The sequence below is a fragment of the Bubalus bubalis genome, chromosome 4 (genome assembly GCF_019923935.1).
Source record: "Bubalus bubalis isolate 160015118507 breed Murrah chromosome 4, NDDB_SH_1, whole genome shotgun sequence".
Classification (NCBI taxonomy): domain Eukaryota; kingdom Metazoa; phylum Chordata; class Mammalia; order Artiodactyla; family Bovidae; genus Bubalus; species Bubalus bubalis.
Genome location: NC_059160.1, coordinates 697,877 through 717,325, shown reverse-complemented (window position 1 = coordinate 717,325; position 19,449 = coordinate 697,877). Strand labels below are relative to the sequence as shown.

Genomic DNA, 19,449 nt, shown 5'->3' with positions numbered 1-19,449 from the left:
AGTGCTGTTCTAAAAAAAAAATCCTGCTGGAGAAAACTGTCTCGATGCTGTGCCTGACTCCCAGGGTTTACGACAGAGCCAATCAAGGAAATCACAAGAGAGACTGTGGGCCTGGCAACATGACCTGGGGGGTGAATGGTTCTGAGATAGAGGTCTTCAGGAAATTCCAGGGCTGGGACTCTCCTGCTGACCCAGCGGTTAGTGCTCCACGCTTCCACTGCAGGGGTGCAGCTCAGCTCCCTGGCCGGAGAACTAAGAGCCCACATGCCGCGACATGTGGCCCTCAAATTTAAAAATTCCAGGGCTAACAGAGGCATTGACAGAAGAGGGACTGGTGGAGATGAGAACTCCTGAACCACGGCCAGACGGCGCGGAAGACGCGGCGCCAGGGAGCAAACTGGCGTCAGAGCAGCGGGCAGAAGGGCTGATTCTGCAGGACAGCTTCCCGCCTCTGTACGCGCAACACGGGCAGATGGGGAAGGGCTGGTGCGGTGTGGAAGCACGTTCAGAAAAGACAGAAGTCCGGCGGGCATCACGAGGCGTTCTATGAAGCCCTCCTCCCCACCCCCCCAGCATGCTCAGCGTGGGGACAGGGAGGACTTTACGACGACCCACCTCCAGTGATGAACAGGGAACGGACAGACCGCTCGTCGTGTCTCAATGTGAAAATCGAACAGCTGCACACCGTGCACGGGGCTCATATGGAAGTGGACAGTCTGTCCTCACGGAGACCCAAGGTGAAACTGATACCGCATCGGTCTTGTTTCTAACTTTGCTTCCCAAGAACTGTGTGCAACTCTCCCTAAGTGGATAAAGTGTCGCGGTCTGTCATCGCAGGTTTTCTTTTTGAATGCAAGTGTGCCCAGTACTGTATGGTGACCACGAGTGCGATAGTAGACCAGAAGAGACAGGACGGCCCACCCATCGGCGCACAGGCTGGGCTGCCTTGAAGTGCTGATGGTGCTGAGTGACTCTAAGCGATCGTATTGCTGCTTCTTGACTATCAACCCTCAGATAATTGTACCTGTACGTAACTGAATTTTTCACATTTTTGTTTTTTTAACCTTTTAAAAGTAATCATCTTGGCTGTGCTGGGTCTTCGTTGCACACAGGCCTTCTCTAGTCTCGGAGTGCAGGCTTCTAACTGCGGCAGCCTCTCCTGTTGCAGGGCAGGGCCCTGCTGCTCAGGCGCAGCTGCTCCAGGGCGTGTGGGTCTTCTCCCCTGCGTTGGCAGTCCCTCTCCTTTTTTCCGTCTAGGGTTTGCAATGTGTGTAACATCCACAGCGCTCTGTACAGTGCAGGTCCTGACAGATGATCCATCCTAGGGGCAGGTGACAAAAACTTGCGATACTGATACAGTACCATAGATTTTTCTTCATGATTTTGTTTTCTTCTAGGGGGCTGCACCTCAAGGCTTGTGGGATCTCACTTCAACCAAGGAGTGAGCCCTGGCCCCCTGCAGTCAAAGTGTGGAGTCTTACCCTCCAGACCGCCAAGGAAATCCCTATAGTCTTCTTTTCTATAGCCTTACATAACTGGAAGAGTATATAACCTGCAAAAATGTCCTCAACCGTTCATGTTATCGGCAAGGCCTTCAGTCAACAGTAGCTGTTAGTAACTAAGCTTTGGGGGAGTTGAAAGTGAAGCTGCGACTTCTGACTGGGGGTGGGGGTTGGCGACCCTGCCCCTGCGTTGCTCGAAGGTCAAGTGTACGTTGACACCCAGAGATGCGGTGGGGCTGGTGGTATCAGCCTGGCGTGTGACTCCTTACACCTGTGCGTGTCCACATGTACACACGTGTCCACACACAGGTGTGCCTGATACCCTCCCTCGGCAGAAAGGCCTAGAAACACGGGCACCCTGCCAGCAGCGAGCACACTGTGCAGCTGGATCTTGGTCTCTAAACCCAGCCAGGCCACAAGGAGCCTGGGCCCTCAAAACAGCTGCCTCCAGGGCAGGACAGACGCCCGAGCAGCCTGGGTGGACACCCGGTGCCAGGAAGCAGCCACGCAGCAGGTTCTTGACGGGGCACGTGGCCAGGCCAGCACAGCTGACCGGACCCCGGGCCAGGCTGCAGCTGGGCACCAAGACAGCCCACTGGGCCGTTCACAGCCCAGCCAGGCGCAGCGGCATCCATGCACAGGGAGCACGCGCGGGGGACACACGCAGGGAAGTGGGAGCTTCAGTTGTGGGTGTGGGGGCGCCACGGACCAGCTGCAGCAGGACCCCAGGGGGCGCTGCTCTGGGCAGGTGGGGAGGGGCCTCCCTGTCGGCGGGTGCGCAGGCTGTCAGCTTCAGCGCAAAGAGCAGTCCCTGAAGGTGGCCCCCCGGCACTTCCTGGGGCACTGAGGCACTCGGGTGGAGGCCAGGCTGTCGGCGACTCACTCTGGAGTGCCTAGAGATTCCATGTCTCTCTGCACAGGTGTGTAGCGTGTGTGTGGATATGCAGAGTGCTTTTACACAAGTGAAAAGCACATGCAGTTCTCCGCATCCTCACCAGGGCCTCGTGGGGCTGGACACACATCAGGAGCTCGGTGGACACAGCTCAGGAAGCAGGAAGAGCCAGACTCACTTAAAGCCAGTGACGACTGTCTCCCAGCTGCCAGAGAATCAGTGATAAGGCAACATACAATGTCATTCTTATTTTTTCTGAACATGTTTATCTCCTAAGATCTCTTCTGAAACCGAGACGGCATGCCCGTGACCACAGAGGAGGCCCTGCCCTGCAGGGTCAGGCACAGTGGGGGTGCGCCCAGCACACGCTGGCCTTCAGGTTTCTACTGCCCAGGGGCCCTGCCAGGCACCGAGAGGCCACCGCCTGCTGCCCTGGAGCAGCTCCTCAGGGCGAGGCCCATGGCCTGGATGGTGGGCAGGATCAGTACCCACCAGCGCCCTCATTACCGCAGGCTGCAGGCAACACGGCCGCGGAGACCCAGGCCCGGCCAGGGATGGGCAGCCGCTGTCCTGTCGGTTCCTGGCTCGCCTGGTGGAAGCTGGCGGGCACCCGCATCCCTGGGGCCCCACCCTCTCAGGGAGGCCCGCGGACCCTCTCCAGAAGCACAAGCTTGGTCTGCAGGTTCACGTCAAAGGGAGGCAGTCTGCTCAGGTTCACACTCAGCCCGGTGGTGCCCGGGACACGGGCCAAGACGCGGTGCGTGTCTCGGTAGAGTGCCAGGGGCCCGGGAGCGGCCTCCATGAGCAGGTGCGTGTAGGCCAGCATGCGCTCCGAGCCCGGCTGCAGGTCTTCCGTCTTCTCGTACCTGCGGAGGAGAGCACGGCGTGCTCTGCAGGCCCACGCTGCCCTCTGGCACCCAGCGCCCCCGGGAGCCCGCACCAAAAGGAGGACGTACCTCCAGGCGCTGTTGATCTCCAGGAAGCGGGACACGCCTGTCTGGGCAGCGGCCACGTCGATGTGCAGAACAACATCTGTGGAGAGCGGGCCAGCCCTGTCAGCGCCGGGGGCCCGCGCCTCTGGCAAGACCGCCCGGGCCTGGAGCCGTGCACCCACCTGTGCGGGCGGGCACCAGCTGGTGCAGCCTCTGCATCGCCACGCCGCCAGGGTAGTTGAAGTGGGACACGTACAGACCCGTGGCCGAGTACGCGGCGTTCACCACGAGGTGCCCCAGCACTAGGAGGGACCCCACTCTGTGCAGCCAGGACTTCCTATAACCGTTCAGCCTGGGAGGGAGCAGAGCCGGGGACCGCCGTGAAGAGCACAACTGCCCGCTGCCACGTCCCTACACGAGCCATCACCACGCAGCGGATGCGACAGACTCGGAAACCCCACCAGGCACCAAGGTCAAGCCCGCGTTAGCCCTTCAAGTGTCCCGAGTCACCCCTTGGGTCAGAGCCTGGCCTCAGGCACGTCCCAAGCTGCCTGCTGCCAGGCAGAGCAAGGACAAGCACCCGCTGCCTCTACAGGCCGGCCACAGGCCCTGCAGACTCAGGCTGGACCCCGCACCAGACCCCGGCCGGGCGCCCAGTTGAGCCTGTCGGTCACCCTGGACACCCTCCCCTTTGCAACCCAGTTCAAGGCCCCGGGTGAGCCCGCAAGGCGGCCGGCGGCACTCACACGCGGGCACAGCCCCTGGCAGCCACGACGTTGAGCAGCGGGAAGGTGTAGATGATGAAGCGCAGCTCCTTGTGCGGCAGCAGCGAGTACAGGGCCACAAAGCCCAGTGCGGGCAGCAGCAGCGCCAGGGCCCGCCTGTCCACCGCCCCCAGCGGCACGAAGAGCAGGCTGCAGCCCAGGCCGCGCGGCAGCGCCGAGTAGAAATACCAGAGCAGCGGCGAGGTCTGGGCGCGGGTTAAGGAGGCTGCGGGCACCCCCGCGGCAGCCCGCCCTCCCCCACCAGCCTGATGGCGCCCCACCCGCAGCACCCAGGAACCCCACAGCTCAGGCCACGGCGTGACCCCACACACAGGGACAGTGACCCCACACACAGGCTGCCACAGCTGCAGATGGCGAGTGGGGCTGCCCAGAACCGTCCCTCCATCTCCCACTGTGAGCGCAGCCTGTCCCAGGGTGGGGGCACACTGACCGACAGCATTCTCTTTGGGGATGTCTTTTAAAGAGGGCAGGGTAACACGTTAGATCAGAAGATTGCAAGGACAGAGGAGAAGCTGGGGCTGCGACGCTGAGCGGCATCCCCTCAGGGCCCAGGCCCAGGGAGGCCTGCCCTGCAGAGGCGGCGGCGCAGCAGCCGCCACGCTCCCAGGCGCAGGCGCGGCGGAGAGCAGCTCCTCGCCCTGCCCCGACGCAAGGATACGCCCCAGTTGGAACTCTTGTTCAGGACGGTGTTGTACCAGAGCACCTTTCCTTCTGGCCACACGAGGTAACGCCAGAAATAGGAGTCCACGGCCACCGTCAGTCCTGAGAAAGGAAGAGCAGCTCAGGAGAGTGCAGGCCACCCCGGAACCTGTCACAGGTGGGCGTCCCCCCAGATGCGGCCCCATCAGCAGAGCAGCCAGGAGCCACAGCAGTGTCCCTCGGAGGAGCTAAGGTGTTGGGCCCTCCCCCAAAGCAGCCCCCACACGCAGGTGCCCCTGCATCTGCCCAGCCTGGCCGAGGCACAGGAAGAGGGGGCCCTGACGGGGATCCTGTGGAGGGGGTCCAGTGGGGGATGCTTGGGCAGCAGAGCCAGAAGACCCGCACTAGGACTCTGTAACCCCATGGGAGGTGCAGGGGATTCTACTTAATGAGGAACAGAGATGAGAAAGCCCCCAATGAAGAGGGCACAGCCCCCTACCGGCCCAGCCCCCGCGACCCACTCACCCAAGCAGAGGATCCCGGCCGGCACGGCGCAGCGCAGGGCCCGGGTCAGCGAGAGTTTCCGCCAGCAGAGCGGCAGCAGCAGCGCCAGGCCCAGGAGCAGGCTCAGCTCGGCCCTGAAGACCAGGATGACGAAGGCCGAGAGCCAGATGAAGCGCGCCCACCTCTGCTGCAGCCAGGCCGCCAGGGCCAGCAGCACTGTGGGAGGGCGGGCGCAGCGTCACTCTCTGCTCGAGGGGCACGGGAGCCCTGAGACTGCCCACCCGGGCTGCATCCGCACCAGCCCCACCTCCTGCGGAGCCTCGCCCACCCAGCCCCTCTGGGGTCCCTGCCCCCTCCCAGCCCCGTGGACCAGCTCCTCCTCCAGGTGCTGCTCTTGGGGAGGCCTCGCCCCGCCAGCTTCCCCGAGGCCAAGCCAGAGCCCTGCACAGGGACAGAGCTCGCTCGCTTCCTGGCCTCCCTGTCCTGTGTTTCTGAGACACCTGGTGGGCAGCAGCTTTCAACAGACACTCGGATGGACCGCCCCCCACCAGCCTGGGGGACCTGGGCAGGGCAGGCGCACCCACGGGCAGGGCCAGCACGTTGGGGAGCGTCCGTGTGCAGTAGAACATCAGATGGAACTGCGAGGCCGTGACCCAGCAGAAGAGGGCGGCCACCGTGGCCCCGAACTGCCGCCTCACTTCCTTTTGTAGCGTCCAGAGTCCAAGAATCACGCTGAGTCCCACGACGGCCCTGACTGAGCAGAGAGGGTGCGTGTGCCCAGGGGATCCCGTACTAAAAGCGGGCCGGTGTACACAGCACGACAGCACTCAGCTGCAGAGAAGAAGCCCTGCCGTGTGCAGCAGCGGGTGCACTGAGAGGTCATCGTGCTAGAGGTCAAGTGCAGGAGAAGGGCGAACGCCACGTGGCATCACTTGTGTGTGGAATCCCATGTGACACGAAAGCACTACACACAAAACACTCACACACGAGGCCACACACTTCTGGCTACCAAAGAGGAAGCGGGGAGGGACAGCTCAGGAGTCTGCGATCAACAGACACACGCGGCCGTGCCTGACAGACATCAACAAAGACGCGCTGTGCAGCACAGGGAACAACGTCCAACAAGGTGTAACAACCCATGACAGAAGCATCAGGAGGAGATGGATACGTACATAAAACCGAGCTGCTGTACATTTGGTATGAACACAGCACTGTAAATCAACTCTACTTCAGTAAAAAAACTGACATGCAAAATGAAACTAAATACGTTCCATTTAAAGCAAGGGTGTGTTGTTTTTAGTGAAACTAGTGTTAGGTGAATTTGTTCATTTTCTGTTTCACTTGCTAGTAACTGAACCCTTTTGAGCGTGGTGGGCCACCTTTGAGTCCTGTGACACGTTTTATTTAACAGTAAACACTTCTGAAACTCAAACAAACGGGCTGGGCGTGGGAAGCAGGTGGCCTGGATGCTGGCACCTCGACCCTGGAGCTGTTCCATGCCTGGCGGCCCTGGGCAGGGCTGGGACACTCAGAGGCTGGGCTGGGCAGGGCAGACACATGCGGGCGAGGACCGGCACCCCAGAGGCCCTGTCACCCGGCTGACACCTCCAGGGTTACACTTACCAAGGACCTGACGCTCAGACGTGGCCCCAGCCCCCCGGCCGAGGCTGCCTGGCCCCCTGTGCGAGTGGATGGCCGATCTCCGCTTCCTCATCCGCACTTTCCCGAGGCACAGCCGCCCGGTCCCAGGAGCTCTCTGACCACGCACGCCAACCAGCATGAGCTGTGCCGTGGCTGCTCGGGGACGGGGGCCCGGCCCCCGCTGCCACACAGGCACCGCCTGGGGAGGTGGGCGCTGCCCCCACTGAACTGCCTGCCCAGTGGCCAAGACGGCCGGGATTCCAGGAGGTGGCCACTCCCACTGAGGGCCCCTTGACCGGGTGACCGCGGCCGTGTGACGCCGCCGCCACTCTCCACCCCGGCCCCGGAGGAGCCCTCACCTACGAGCTGAGAGTAGAACTTGGACGTCTCCAACAGCGAGAGCGCGTAGACGGCAGGGCTGGAGAGCGCGGCGATCAGCAGCGGCCCAAGGAACGTCCTGGGGACCACGCCAGGGAACTCGAGGTGGTCAAACTGCAGGGAGAGGGCGGGTCAGCCGGGCCCAGGCCGGGCCCCACGCCACTCGGGCGAGCTCACCTTCTCCATGTCCAGCCAGTGGTAGAGCAGGTCGTGCGCGGCCTGCAGGTTGAAGCTCTCCTCCACCTTGGTGTAGGGGCAGGCAGCCAGGTGGGCCGCGGCCACCGCCACCAGCAGCCCCAGGAGCTGGCGCTGCCCGCCCAGGCCCGACGGCCTTCTCCCAGCCATTCTGCGCACCCGCCTCAGGGACCTTCATCCACCGCCAGCACCACAGCTCTTGAGTGTTTTCAAAGGATGGAGACACAGGTTCCCAAGCTCGAAAACTCCGCTGGAATCAACACCTGGGAGACACGTGGCGGGAACAGGGCCCCTCTGAAGCGCCGTAGCTTCTGTAACCTGGAAACACATCAACACGGGACACTGAAAAAAAATCACGCTTAAGAAACTTTCACGGTTTAACCAACCATCTTCCTCTTTCAGCTGTCTGTGCATACTCTCCCAGGAAGAAGGACCCGAGTTGTAGAGCCCGAGCTGAGTGCATGGGCAGCTGGGGCCCGGGTCAGCCGGCCCTGGACACAGCAGGACCGAGAAGCTAGGATCTGGCAGGAGAGTCAAGAACACGCCAGGCTCGGCCCCCAGGGCAGTAGCCGGAGCAGACAGGCTGGGGCTGTGAAGCAGGAGGGTGGGGGGCGCACCCAGAGCGCAGCAGAGCGGCAGCCAAGAGAGTGGAGGGGGGCAGCAAAGACCTGCGCCCCCAGGACTGTGTGACGGGGCGTGGACTCTGCATCCTGAACTTCGCCCGGGAGACACTCCGAGCCCCGGGAAGCACCACGCGGGTCGTGAGCACAAACCGGTGGATGGCAGAAAACAAGCATGTTCCTGGGCGGGGGGCGGGGTGCGGAGGGGGAGGTGCAGACAGATGCCTGCACTGCGGGCACCCACACACCAGGACTCTGGGGGTACCCCTCGGAAAGAAGATTCTGAGAAAACCACAGAGCGTCCGGGAGGCTCCTACTCACGGAAGACCTACATCTTTCCACTCGGCGAGGGAGGGAAGACAGCAAATTCTTCCTGTTTGTGGCTTGTCTTAAAACACGTTTGCTTTTCTTTGATTAAAACCAGAAGAGCAAGAAGCGAAAGAAGAGAACCACAGTGCTGTTTGTTAAAACTGCTTTTTGGTTAAAGGGAGATGTATGAAGTCTCTGCTCTCCTAAGTCAGCAAGTGGGGAATCCACAACTGAATAAAATCTGGAGGAGGAAGAGGAATCCTGTTCCATACGGCGGTGGTGGCGAGGTGGGAGAAGTAAGGGAGTCAAGAGGGCTTTAATAATTCAGAATTACCAAATAACGCAGTTCCGAGAGAAGTAACAGAACTTGGTTCCCTTACCAAACTGTAAGGGCGAGATTTTCCTGTTTTCCCACCACTGTAACCTCAGCAAGGAGGGGCCTGTCCATCACGACTCGCGGCTGCATCGCCACCTGGTGCTCAGCAGGTGCTCAACAGACGACTTGAAAAACAAATTCATAACAGCTGCTAAGTGTGGACGTCATCAGCTTACATTTTCGTTCAGTTCAGTTCAGTCACTCAGTCGTGTCCGACTCTTTGCCACCTCATGAACTGCAGCACGCCAGGCCTCCCCATCCATCACCAACTTCCAGAGCTTACTCAAACTCACATTCATCAAGTCTGTGAGACCATCCAACCATCTCATCCTCTGTCGTCCCCTTCTCCTCCCACCATCAATCTTTCCCAGCATCAGGGTCTTTTCCAGTGAGTCAGTTCGTCACATCAGGTGGCCAAAGTATTGGAGTTTCAGCTTCAGCAACAGTTCTTCCAATGAATATTCAGGACTGATTGATCTCCTTTAGGATGGACTGGTTGGATCTCCTTGCAGTCCAAGGGACTCTCAAGAGTCTTCTCCAGCTCCACAGTTCAAAGCATCAATTGTTTGGCACTCAGCTTTCTTTATAATCCAACTTTCACATCCTTACATGACTACTAGAAAAACCATAGCTTTGACTAGATGGACCTTTGTTGGCAACGTAATGTCTCTGCTTTTTAATATGCTATCTAGGTTGGTCACAGCTTTTCTTCCAAGGACCAAGCGTCTTTTAATTTCATGGTTGCAATCACCATGTGCAGTGATTTTGGAGTCCAAGAAAATAAAGTCTGTCACTGTTTCCATTGTTTCCCCATCTATTTGGCATGAAGTGATGGGACCGGATGCCATGATCTTATTTTTTTGAATGTTGAGTTCTAAACCAGTTTTTTCACTCTCTTTCACTTTCATCAAGAGGCTCTTTAGTTACTGTTTGCTTTCTGCCATAAGGGTGGTGTCATCTGCATATCTGAGGTTACTGATGTTCCTCCCAGCAACCTTGATTCCAGCCGGTGCTTCATCCAGCCTGGCATTTCTCATGATGTACTCTGCATATAAGTTAAATAAGCACGGTGACAATATACAGCCTTGACGTATTCCTTTCCCAATTTGGAACCAGTCTGTTGTTCCATGTCCCGTTCTAACTGTTGCTTCTTGACCTGCATACAGATTTCTCAGGAGGCAGGTCAGGTGGTCTGGTATTCCCATCTCTTTCAGAATTTTCCACAGTTTGTGGTGATCCACACAGTCAAGGTTTTGGCATAGTCAATAAAGCAGAAGTGGATATTTTTCTGGAACTCTTGCTTTTTCTATGATCCAACACCTAGTTGTGGATGTCACTGGTGATGGAAGTAAAGTCTGATGCTGTAAAGAACAATACTGCATAGGAACCTGGAATGTTAGGTCCATGAATCAAGGTAAATTGAAAGTGGTCAAACAGGAGATGGCAAGAGTGAATGTCATTTTAGGAATCAGTGAACTGATTCCTGGGAATGGAAATGGGTGGATTTAACTCAGATGACCATTATATCTACCAGTGTGGGCAAGAATCACTTAAAAGAGATGGAGTAGCCCTCATAGTCAACAAAAGACTTCTAAATGCAGTACTTGGGTGCAATCTCAAAAAACGACAGAATGATCTCTGTTCGTTTCCAAGGCAGACGTTTCCATTAAAGACACATTAATGCTTTAATTTCCAATGACGCCGAGCAGACCACAGAACATTCATATGCTGCTCTCTGTTCCTCTGAGGTTAAAAAACTGTCAAGAACTAGGAAGCATGTATAAAGCCGAGTGCTGGGATTAGCTGCACATGTGCCACTTGGCAGGAGTGGGCCTCACAGCCGTTCCAGGCTCATCCCTGCAGACCCCACTCCACGGCCCTGCCCGCAGCGCACTCCCGAGGCAAAACCTAGACTCCGACATTTCAGGGGGCTTCCCTGGTGGCTCAGATGGTAGAGAATCCTCCTGCTATGCAGGAGACCTGGGTTCGATCCCTGCGTTGGGAAGATCCCTAGAGAAGGAAATGGCAACCCACTCCAGTTTTCTTACCTGGAGAATCCCATGGACAGAGGAGCCTGGTGGGCTACAGTTCATGGGGTCACAGGAGCTGTGGGGTTACCACATTACCAACCCTGCTCCAGGCCCTAGGGGCTTCTCCCCCAGACGAGGGTGCTCTCTGCTGATGGCCGAGAGCAAAGCAGCTTATTCTGGAAGGCACTAGCAGCACCCTGCATGCCCACCCGGGACCAGGAGGAGACACACAGGGCATGAGCAAGTGCGCAAACCACAGTGAGCCCCACCGGGCCAGACCGTGAGCAGATGCACCTGCGCTCGTCCACACCTGCCTGCAGCTGTTCAGACTGTTAATCTGAGAGGGTACAACAGGCCACGACTGAAGAAACTGTCGTTTCCAGGGCAGTGGCCCCTCAGATTAGGAAGCGACCTGCAGAGGCCCTCCTGTCCCCGTCTATTCCTAGGTCTCGACTGAAACCGGTCAAGTCAGATGTTCACGTTACTAATTCACGGCTGGAAACACAAAGGAACTGGCAGAGATCAGGCCAGAGAAAACTGTCTTGTACTTCTTCCTTCTGGCAGTTCTGTCCTAAAGAAACCAGGTAATGCCCACGTTCCTTCTCCTGACTTAAACCCCGGGTTTCGGCGCCAACGGCCTCGGGCACGGGGGGCGGGGAATGCAGACTCCTGGGTCCCCAGACACACTCCTCAGGCCCAGGTGACGCGGCGGGCCCCAGGTGAGGAGCGTGGCGGTCGTCCCGCGTGCACGCGCAAGGTGAGGCCCAAGGAGCCCGCGACGGCGCCAGCCCGAGGCCCCCCTCAGCCCGCCCCGAGAGCCCCAGCCGCGCGCGCTGACCTCGCCAGCCCACCGCGCGGTCCCTCGAAGCGCTCGCGCCTGGGCTGCCCGCGGCCGGAAGTCGGGTGGCGGAAACCAAGAGCTTCGGCGACGCCCTTGCCCGAACCTAACATGGCCGCTGAGGCTCCGCTGCCGTCGCGGACGCCCTCGCTGCCCGGAGTAAAGATGGCCGCGCCGGGCGGCGCGCGGGAGAGGCGGGCGCAAGGGGCGGGCCCTGGCCTCCACGCCCCCCACGCCCGGCCTCCCGGCGGGACGCTGACCCGGGGCCTTCCTATTGGTAGCCGCTCGTGGCGAGCCCGGATTGGGCCGCACGGGGGCGGGGCGGGCCTAGAAGGCCAGTCGCCGCGCGAGGGCTGGCGTGGGGCGGGGCTCCAGCCGGCTCCGCCGAGTATCCCCGGGAACGGCCGGCGCTTCGGAGCCGGTAGGCGGCCGGAGGCGGGAGTGCTCGGCCGGTTCCCGCTGGACTTCGGCCCGTGTCCGCGCGGCCGCGATCCCGTGGCGCCGTCCGCTTCGGCCCGCCATGCGCCCGCCGGCCCCGGCCGTGCTGGGGCTGCTGCTGCTGCTGCTGCCGACCGGCGAGGCCACCAAGAAGCCGACGCCCTGCAAGCGCTGCCGGGAGCTGGTGGACAAGTTCAACCAGGTGGGCCGGTCACTCCGCGGGGACGGGGGCGGGGGACGGGGTCTCCCCGCCATGGCCCAGAATTACCCCACCGTGGACCTGCGATCACCCTGCCGTGGACTGGGTCGCCCCCCATGGCCTGTGGTCACTTACTGTGGCCTATGGTCACCCCACTGTGGCCTGGGTCACCCCATCATGGACTGTGTCACCCCACCTGGACTGGGTCACCCCACCGTGGCCTGGGTCACCCCCATGGACTGGATCAACCCACATGGATTGGGTCACCCCCATGGACTGGATCACCCCATCATGGACTGGGTCCCCACCGTGGACTGGGTCACCCTCATGGACTGGGTCACCCCCCATGGACTTGGTCACCCCACCATGGACTGGGTCGTCCCCATAGACTGGGTCACCCCCCATGGACTGGGTCGTTACCCATGGACTGGGTCGCCCCCATGGACTGGGTCGTCCCCCGTGGACTGATTCACCCCACCATGGACTGTGGTCATCCCCCATGGACTGAGTCACCCCCCAGGGACTGGGTCACCTCACCATAGACTGGGTCACCCCACCATGGACTGGGTCGCCCCCCATGGACTGGGTTGTCCCGCATGGACTGGATCAGCCCCCCTGGACTGGCTCACTCCACCATGGACTGTGGTCACCCCACCACAGCCTGGCTCACCCTTCCATGGACAAGTGTGAGGCAGCAGGGCTGACCCTGTGCGGCCCTCCCCACAGGGAATGGTGGACACGGCAAAGAAGAACTTTGGTGGTGGGAACACGGCTTGGGAGGAGAAGACGCTGTCCAAGTACGAATTCAGGTGGGCACCCTACTCTGACTGGCCCAGCACCCTCCTTTGGGGCCTGATGTGTCCCTGGGAGCGTCTGCAGACACAGAGGGTCCCTTGGGCACAGTCACCTGTCCTTGCCTGGGGCTGGCGTGTGGGCCTCTGGCCCCTGGCTGTCCCCTCGCCCTCCAAGGGGAGACACAGGGGTCTTTTCAAAACGCAGGTGGAGCTGGCCCCGCCCCCACCCAGAGTTCTAGCCCATTGCCGGGCTTCCCCGGGTGGACCCCACACTTGATGTTCTCCCTGAGGATAAACAGGCCTCCCCGACCACCGCACCCTCTGCGTTTAGCTCTCTGCCTGGCAGTGATGCCCCCCGGCCCCAGCTGGGTGTTTGTCGCGGGTCCGTTCTCACTGAACACCAGCATGGCTGCGCCCCGGCAGCAGGGGGCCTCCAGGCATCCCTGGAGAGTGGATGCTGACCCCTGAGGTGCTGCGTGCCCCCTTTCACGGTGCTGCTGGCCCTGTGTTTCAGCGAAGTCCGCCTGCTGGAGATCGTGGAGGGCCTGTGTGAGGCCAGCGACTTCGAGTGCAACCAGCTGCTGGAGGAGCAGGAGGAGCTCCTGGAGGCCTGGTGGCTGCGGCTGTGAGTGCTTGGGGCCCGGCGCCCCCACGCCTGGGGTTCAAAACGCGCCAGAGACAGCAGGGCTTCCACACACCGGATTTCTCCCTCACCCACATTCCCGTCCTGTTCCACCAAAGTGCAGTGATCCTGACGAGGGAGTTAGCTGGGAGAGTCCGGTGGCCACAGGCCCTCGTTTCCCGGGTCCCACGATGCTCAGAAGTGCCTTACATTCAACTGTGGTTTTGTTTTGAGGAAATCCGCCACGTGAGATTCAGTGGATGCTGTTTACATCCTTAGGAAGAAGAAGCATCCTGACTTATTTGAATGGTTTTGTGTGCAGACACTGAAAGCTTGCTGTTCTCCGGGGACTTACGGGCCAGACTGCCTGGGTATGTCTTTCCTTGGGGACCCTCGAGTGTCCGCGTCGTCCTGTCGTGGCTCCAGGGGCGGCAGCTCCCACGGGCCTGGGTGCTGCCCCCTCCTAGCTGCAGGGAACTTCTCCCCTGGTCTGGCCCCGGGTGTGCTCCCAGCTCACCCCTGGGTTTGTCGTAACCCACGGCCTGGCGCTGCCCATTGAGCATGAGGAGGCCCACAGCCAGCAGAGCCCTGTGCGGGAGGCTGGGGCGTCCAGCCTTCAGGGACCCGTGCAGGCGTCACTGACACATTCAGGTCGATCACCTGGGCGGAGGGCATGATCTTGGCGCTCAGACCCTGCCCCAGCCCTCCTGCCATCCTGCTGGTGTGTGCTGCTTCCTCCTCGGCCCCATGTCCCCGGTGAGGCCGGCGCCCGTGCATCCTGGAGAAGGGGCACCGCGGGCCTGGGTTGCAGCGGGACTTGGAGCTGAGCTGATGGATGGTGGGGTTCCCCGGGGCCCCCTCTGCTCCCAGACGCCCTCTGAGCAGCTCGTGTCCCCAGCGTGCCAGGGTGGGTCTGAGCGGCCCTGCAGCGGGAATGGCCACTGCGTCGGAGACGGCACCCGAGAGGGCGATGGGTCGTGCCAGTGCCGCCTGGGCTACCGGGGGCCGCTGTGCACCGACTGCGTGGACGGCTACTTCCGCTCGCCGACCAGTGAGACGCACAGCGTCTGCTCAGGTACTGGCAGTGCCCGCAGGCTGGGAGTGGGTACTGCAACAGCGGAGTGGGGGGCTGGGGACAGTCCCGCTTCCTGTCCCTGAACAAGCCATGGAGGGAAGCATGAGGTGACGACCCCCCACAGCCTCCTGGATGGGCAGCACGGCACTGTCAATCCACGACAGCCACGCTGGGCCCGGGCGCTGGGGCCTCCTGGAGGCTTGCGCGGCCCTGCTGCCCCAGTGGGAAGCTCGGCGCCAGCAGAGGCGGGCTGGTTGTCCCCGCGGTGCTCGGGGCTGGGTCCATCAGCGCGCCTCCAGGGGGCCGGTGGTGGGGCCGAGAACGGGACAGCAGAGGCCCTGCAGTGTGGCCCCCGGGTCCCCGTGAGGAAGGTACGCCACCTCGGTTACCCTGATCTGGGAAGGGCAGCCCCCACCAGGGTCTCTGAAGGCGCCCTGGCCATCATCCTGGGCTCCTCCCTGAGGCCCAGATGTGCCCGTGGGGTCACAGATGGGGCCTCTCAGCTGGGAGGGACACGCCAACCCTTGCAGCTGGGGAGGCCCACGCCCCGCTCGTGAGGCTGCATCAGCCCAGGCTGGTGTCTTGCGACGTGTAAATCCAGGGAGCAGGCCATGGGAGACGTGTGTCTCCTCCTTGGCTGTCACTGCCCGGGGGAGGACTGGGGCGGGCGCCGGCAGTCAGGTCTGGGGGCCACGCTGCTCCCTCGGGCCTGCCCGGAGTGAGGCCAGCCACCCCGGTTCCCACCCGAGACCCCCCTGGGCCCGGCAGGACCGCGCGTGTTGGCGGGCGGCATGCACACCCAGGCGGGTCTGGGCTCCAGGCTTACGAGCAGCTCCTCTGAGTCCTCGTTTGCTGAGAATTTTATCACCACTGGGCGTGAAAATCCCTGTGTGTTGTCTTTTCTCATTAAGTCCAGTGTTGTGAGTTACATCAGTATATTTTTCTGTTGTTGAGTCAGTCTTGCCTCTGTGGGATTTTTGCTTGTTTTCACCCTAACAAATGTCAGTTCCTAAGCCCCAAACAACCTTTGCATTGAGTTTGCTCCTGAGACGCACCTGCCTCTGCTTTGCAGCCTGTGATGAGGCGTGTAAGACGTGCGTGGGCCCCACCAACAGGGACTGCGGCCAGTGCGAAGTGGGCTGGGTGCGCCAGGACGACGCCTGCGTGGGTGAGGCTGGCGGGCGGCCCTCCCCTCCGCGCCCCCACCCCGAACCCCCTGCCCTCCACAGGCTCTGCCGGCCGAGCCACCCCCAGGACACGCCACGCTCTGCCTGCTGCGGACGTGCGGGGGGAGACTGACGTCCCTGGTCGTGCTTTAAGGGGTCACAGGCGGAGGCTGGCTTCGCAGGCGGCCACTCCTGCCCGCGGGCAGGACGCCCCACGGGAACCCACTGCAGCCTCGACCCTGGGCTGGGAGGGTGGCCGCAGCCTTGCTGTCTGTGGCCTCGGGGGTCCTGTTGGCTCAGGAGGGGAGCCTGACCCAGGCCCAGTCACGTCCCCTTGGGCACTGCAGGGCTGGCAAGGCGACGCTGCAGGGAGGTGGCGGCCTCTGAGCGCCGTGACGGCGCAGTCCCGTGCTCGGGAGGCCCCTGACCAGGGCCTGGCCTCCACCTCCTGCCGCCCGCCCTCAGGCCTCGCTTGGACTGCAGCCCCGCCCGCAGCGTCTCAGGGCCTGGGGGGGTGTGCTGCGCTGCCCGGCTGCTCCTGGGGGGTCCTGTGCTGCCCAGGGCTGCTCCTTGGGGGCGTGGGGGGTCCCTGCGCTGCCCGGCTGCTCCTGGGGGGTCCGGCCCCAGGCTTGGTTTCAGCCTCACGGCTGGCGGGCCTCCTGCCTCAGGTCCCAGACTGAGTGGGGTGTGGTGCCCTCCGCGGCCCTGAGGAGGGACTCATGCTCAGCTGCTGCGCTGTGCCCGCTGCGCACAGAGGCCCCGTAGGACGGCCGTCCACGCATCCCCAGGCGAGGGGCTCTTGGCTGCCGGGGTCGGGTCAGGGCCACCCCTCAGCCATGCTGTTGTTTCCAGACGTGGATGAGTGTGCGGCGGAGCCGCCGCCCTGTGAGGACACGCAGTACTGCGAGAACGTCAACGGCTCCTTCGTGTGCGAGGGTGAGCGCCGCCCGCTGCCCTGGCCTCCCCCCATGCCGGTCTGTCCTGCCCCCGTCCGTCCCCCGCCCGCCCTGGCCTCCTGTCCTGCCAGCTCCCCAGGCGCTTGTAGTTTGAATGAGTGATCCCTGCCTGCGCTGCCCGCTTAAGCTTAAGGTGGCCACACACGCTGGCCGCTTCCTGACCGTCAGGAATTCAGGTGAAAGGAGGCAGCAGCACCGGCTGGCAGGAAGGCCCTGGGTCAGCACAGCGCTGATCTGACGCGGTGCCTTGTCCCGTTCGATTTTCCCTCAACGACACCGTACCCGGGTTTATCCATTGCGTTTCTGTGCGTCGTGTCCTTAGGAGCGTGCTGATGTCTGGCCTTCAGCCGCCCACGTGGTTGAATATTTCAGCCGTGCATGTTCTCCAGTTACAGACTTGGAGAGCCCTTTAGGTAGAGCTTTTTACGCTGCTCCTCACTTTCCCTGCATCAGTCTCCGAGTTGGGCCGCCCGCCCCAGAGGTGGCGCCCCTTCCTCGCCCAGCAGTGGCCCATGTGGCTCACACCCCCTGCGGCGTCCTGTCTCCATGCTCCACGGACATGCAGCTCTGTGCACCACGAACACACAACATGCCCCAGCAGCGTCAGGAACGCAGGCTGTCTGCCGGGGCAGCACGGGGGTCCACCCCTCACAGGATGGGGACACCGGCTCTCCCGGCCACAGGCCCTCCTCCGCCCCGCGCGTGGCAGGCCCTCTACCGCCCCGCACGCGGCTCCTGCAGGACAAGGCTTTCACGCCATCGCCCTCTCCCCTCGTTGCAGAATGTGACCCCACCTGCGTGGGCTGCACGGGGAAGGGCCCCGCCCAGTGTAGAGAGTGCATCACCGGCTACAGCAAGCAGAGCGGCCAGTGTGAAGGTCAGCGGGTGCATCTGCTCCACCTGGGCCTTCCCAGGGGCCACGCGCCAGTGTGGGTGGGGCCCTGGGGAGGCACGCAGCTCCTGCCCTCACGCCTCTGCCTGTCCCCTCCCCAAACGACCGCCCGATGCTCCTGCTGAGCCCCTCCCTCCTTTCTCTAATGCACGTCCCGTCTCCGCCTCTGTGCACGAGTGAATCCCCCCAGCCCCCGCGAACCCCTCGACCCCTGCTGGGCCTATCTGCCCAGTGAGGTCACCTGTGCAGTGGAGTGTTCTCATTTAGACATCGACGAGTGCTCGCTGGCAGAGAAGCCCTGCCTGAGGGACAACGAGAACTGCTACAACACGCCTGGGAGCTTCGTCTGCGTCTGCCCCGACGGCTTTGAGGAGGCAGAGGACACCTGTGTGCAGACCAGGCCGGCGGGGGCTGGTGAGTGACGCCTCGGCCACCTCTGCTTGTGCCCCCCGGTCCCGAGTCAGGAAATCCACGCATGTGGCCCTGGGCTGGCGGGGGTTCCCGCAGAGACGAGCTCACGGGGCGGTGGGGGGGCACCACAGCCCTGGCGGCTCAGCCCCAGAGCCCTGCGGGCGGGACGTCTGAGCTCCAGCGTTGGGGGCTGCCTCCCCTGAAGCCAGTCGGGAGCATCCTTCCCGCCTTTCCCGGCTCTGGGGGGGTCACTCCTGGCGTTCCTGGGTGGGCAGCCGCGTCCCTCCAGCCTCTGCCTCTGTGATCTCATGGCCTTCTCCCTGGAGTGTGCGTCCACAGTTTCCTCTGCTGGTGGGGGCTCAGGGCCCGCCCCAGTGACCTCAAGTGCCGGCAGGGACCCTATTTCCAAGCAAAGTCACGTCCACGGGTGTCCCATGGGGGGTGCAGTTCTTCCAAGATGGTCCCAGACGCATCCTGAGGGGTATGGGACGTCCATGGGACGGTGGCTGGGCCTCCAGGAGGAGCTAAGGCCCCAGCAGGACCATGGAGGGCCCGGGGGCAGCAGAGAGCAAGGCCCGGAGGGGCTGCGGCCGCTCCGCTCAGCCCCGTGTGCCAGGGCTCACGACGCACTGGGCAGGGCCCTCATGGCTGCAGGCAGGCCATCCACTAGCCGCCACGGCTCCAACGGGGCCCCTTGTGCCAGGATTTTACCCAACGACCTCTGTTTTCTGACAGAAGCCACAGAGGCAAGTCCGCCGCAGCCCCCCTCCCGGGAAGATTTATGACAAGCACGGCATTGGCCACACCGCCCCTAACTTATTCAGACTGTTGTCCCGACGGCCCGGTACCGGCCACTGGCTCCAGGGGACTCCTTCCTGGAACAGCCGGTGCTCACTGGACCTTTCAAAACCTGTGTTTCTTGGTTGTTCTTGAACAGATTTGTATATTTTGATACTGTTCTTTATAATAAAATTGGCCACTGAAGGTAATTAGGCAGAGAACAAGTGTGGGTTTGTCTTGTTAAAAACACCTGGACGCTTTCAGATGGAGTTTGCCCAGTCCTGGAGCCCCAGGCCTGCAGGGACCCCCAGTGGTTCCTGTTGCTCACCCCCAAAGGCTTGTGAGCACCAGCGGAACGTTGATCAGGGGGTTCAGGGCCCCCCGAAGGCCCTAGAGTGAGTGTAGTTAGGGACCCTGTGGGAAGAAGTCAGAGGGGAACTCCCAGGGCTGGGTCCTCATGTAGGAAGGAGGCACC

At 61.9% G+C, this 19,449-nt stretch overlaps 2 protein-coding genes across 4 annotated transcripts; one reads left to right on the top strand and one right to left on the bottom strand.

Moving 5' to 3' along the window:
- Window positions 1–2,637: 2,637 nt before the first annotated feature.
- Window positions 2,638–11,774, bottom strand: ALG12 (ALG12 alpha-1,6-mannosyltransferase). The gene is made up of 10 exons (XM_006066306.4): window positions 11,642–11,774; window positions 7,451–7,786; window positions 7,255–7,387; window positions 5,835–6,008; window positions 5,276–5,470; window positions 4,770–4,873; window positions 4,073–4,296; window positions 3,509–3,678; window positions 3,351–3,426; window positions 2,638–3,260 (listed from the first exon to the last, which is right to left on the bottom strand). Exons 2-10 carry the CDS (start codon window positions 7,616–7,618, stop codon window positions 3,029–3,031), a joined length of 1,476 nt encoding a protein of 491 aa, XP_006066368.1. The 5' UTR covers window positions 7,619–7,786; window positions 11,642–11,774; the 3' UTR covers window positions 2,638–3,028.
- Window positions 11,775–12,013: 239 nt separating this feature from the next.
- On the top strand, window positions 12,014–19,183 carry CRELD2 (cysteine rich with EGF like domains 2). 3 transcript variants are annotated; one of them, XM_006066307.4, is made up of 10 exons: window positions 12,014–12,281; window positions 13,005–13,087; window positions 13,587–13,697; window positions 13,974–14,065; window positions 14,593–14,769; window positions 15,842–15,937; window positions 16,788–16,871; window positions 17,673–17,768; window positions 18,051–18,197; window positions 18,930–19,183. In XM_006066307.4, the coding sequence occupies exons 1-10, from the start codon at window positions 12,162–12,164 to the stop codon at window positions 18,977–18,979; spliced, it is 1,056 nt and encodes a 351-aa protein (XP_006066369.1). In that variant the 5' UTR covers window positions 12,014–12,161; the 3' UTR covers window positions 18,980–19,183. The 3 variants fall into 3 exon arrangements, with proteins under 3 accessions (XP_006066369.1, XP_044796667.1, XP_045021147.1); XM_044940732.2 differs by lacking the exon at window positions 14,593–14,769; XM_045165212.1 differs by lacking the exon at window positions 17,673–17,768.
- Window positions 19,184–19,449: the final 266 nt, after the last annotated feature.

Coding starts and splice junctions, on each gene's coding strand:
- ALG12 (XM_006066306.4), bottom strand. CDS start 7,618: ATGGCTGGGAGAAGGCCGTCGGGCCTGGGCGGGCAGCGCCAGCTCCTG. Junction 6,009..7,254: donor GTTCTACTCTCAGCTCGTAG/GTGAGGGCTCCT, acceptor CTCTCTGCTCAG/TCAGGGCCGTCGTGGGACTC. Junction 5,471..5,834: donor CGTGCTGGCCCTGCCCGTGG/GTGCGCCTGCCC, acceptor GCCCTCCCACAG/TGCTGCTGGCCCTGGCGGCC.
- CRELD2 (XM_006066307.4), top strand. CDS start 12,162: ATGCGCCCGCCGGCCCCGGCCGTGCTGGGGCTGCTGCTGCTGCTGCTG. Junction 16,872..17,672: donor CGGCTCCTTCGTGTGCGAGG/GTGAGCGCCGCC, acceptor CCCTCGTTGCAG/AATGTGACCCCACCTGCGTG. Junction 17,769..18,050: donor GCAGAGCGGCCAGTGTGAAG/GTCAGCGGGTGC, acceptor GTTCTCATTTAG/ACATCGACGAGTGCTCGCTG.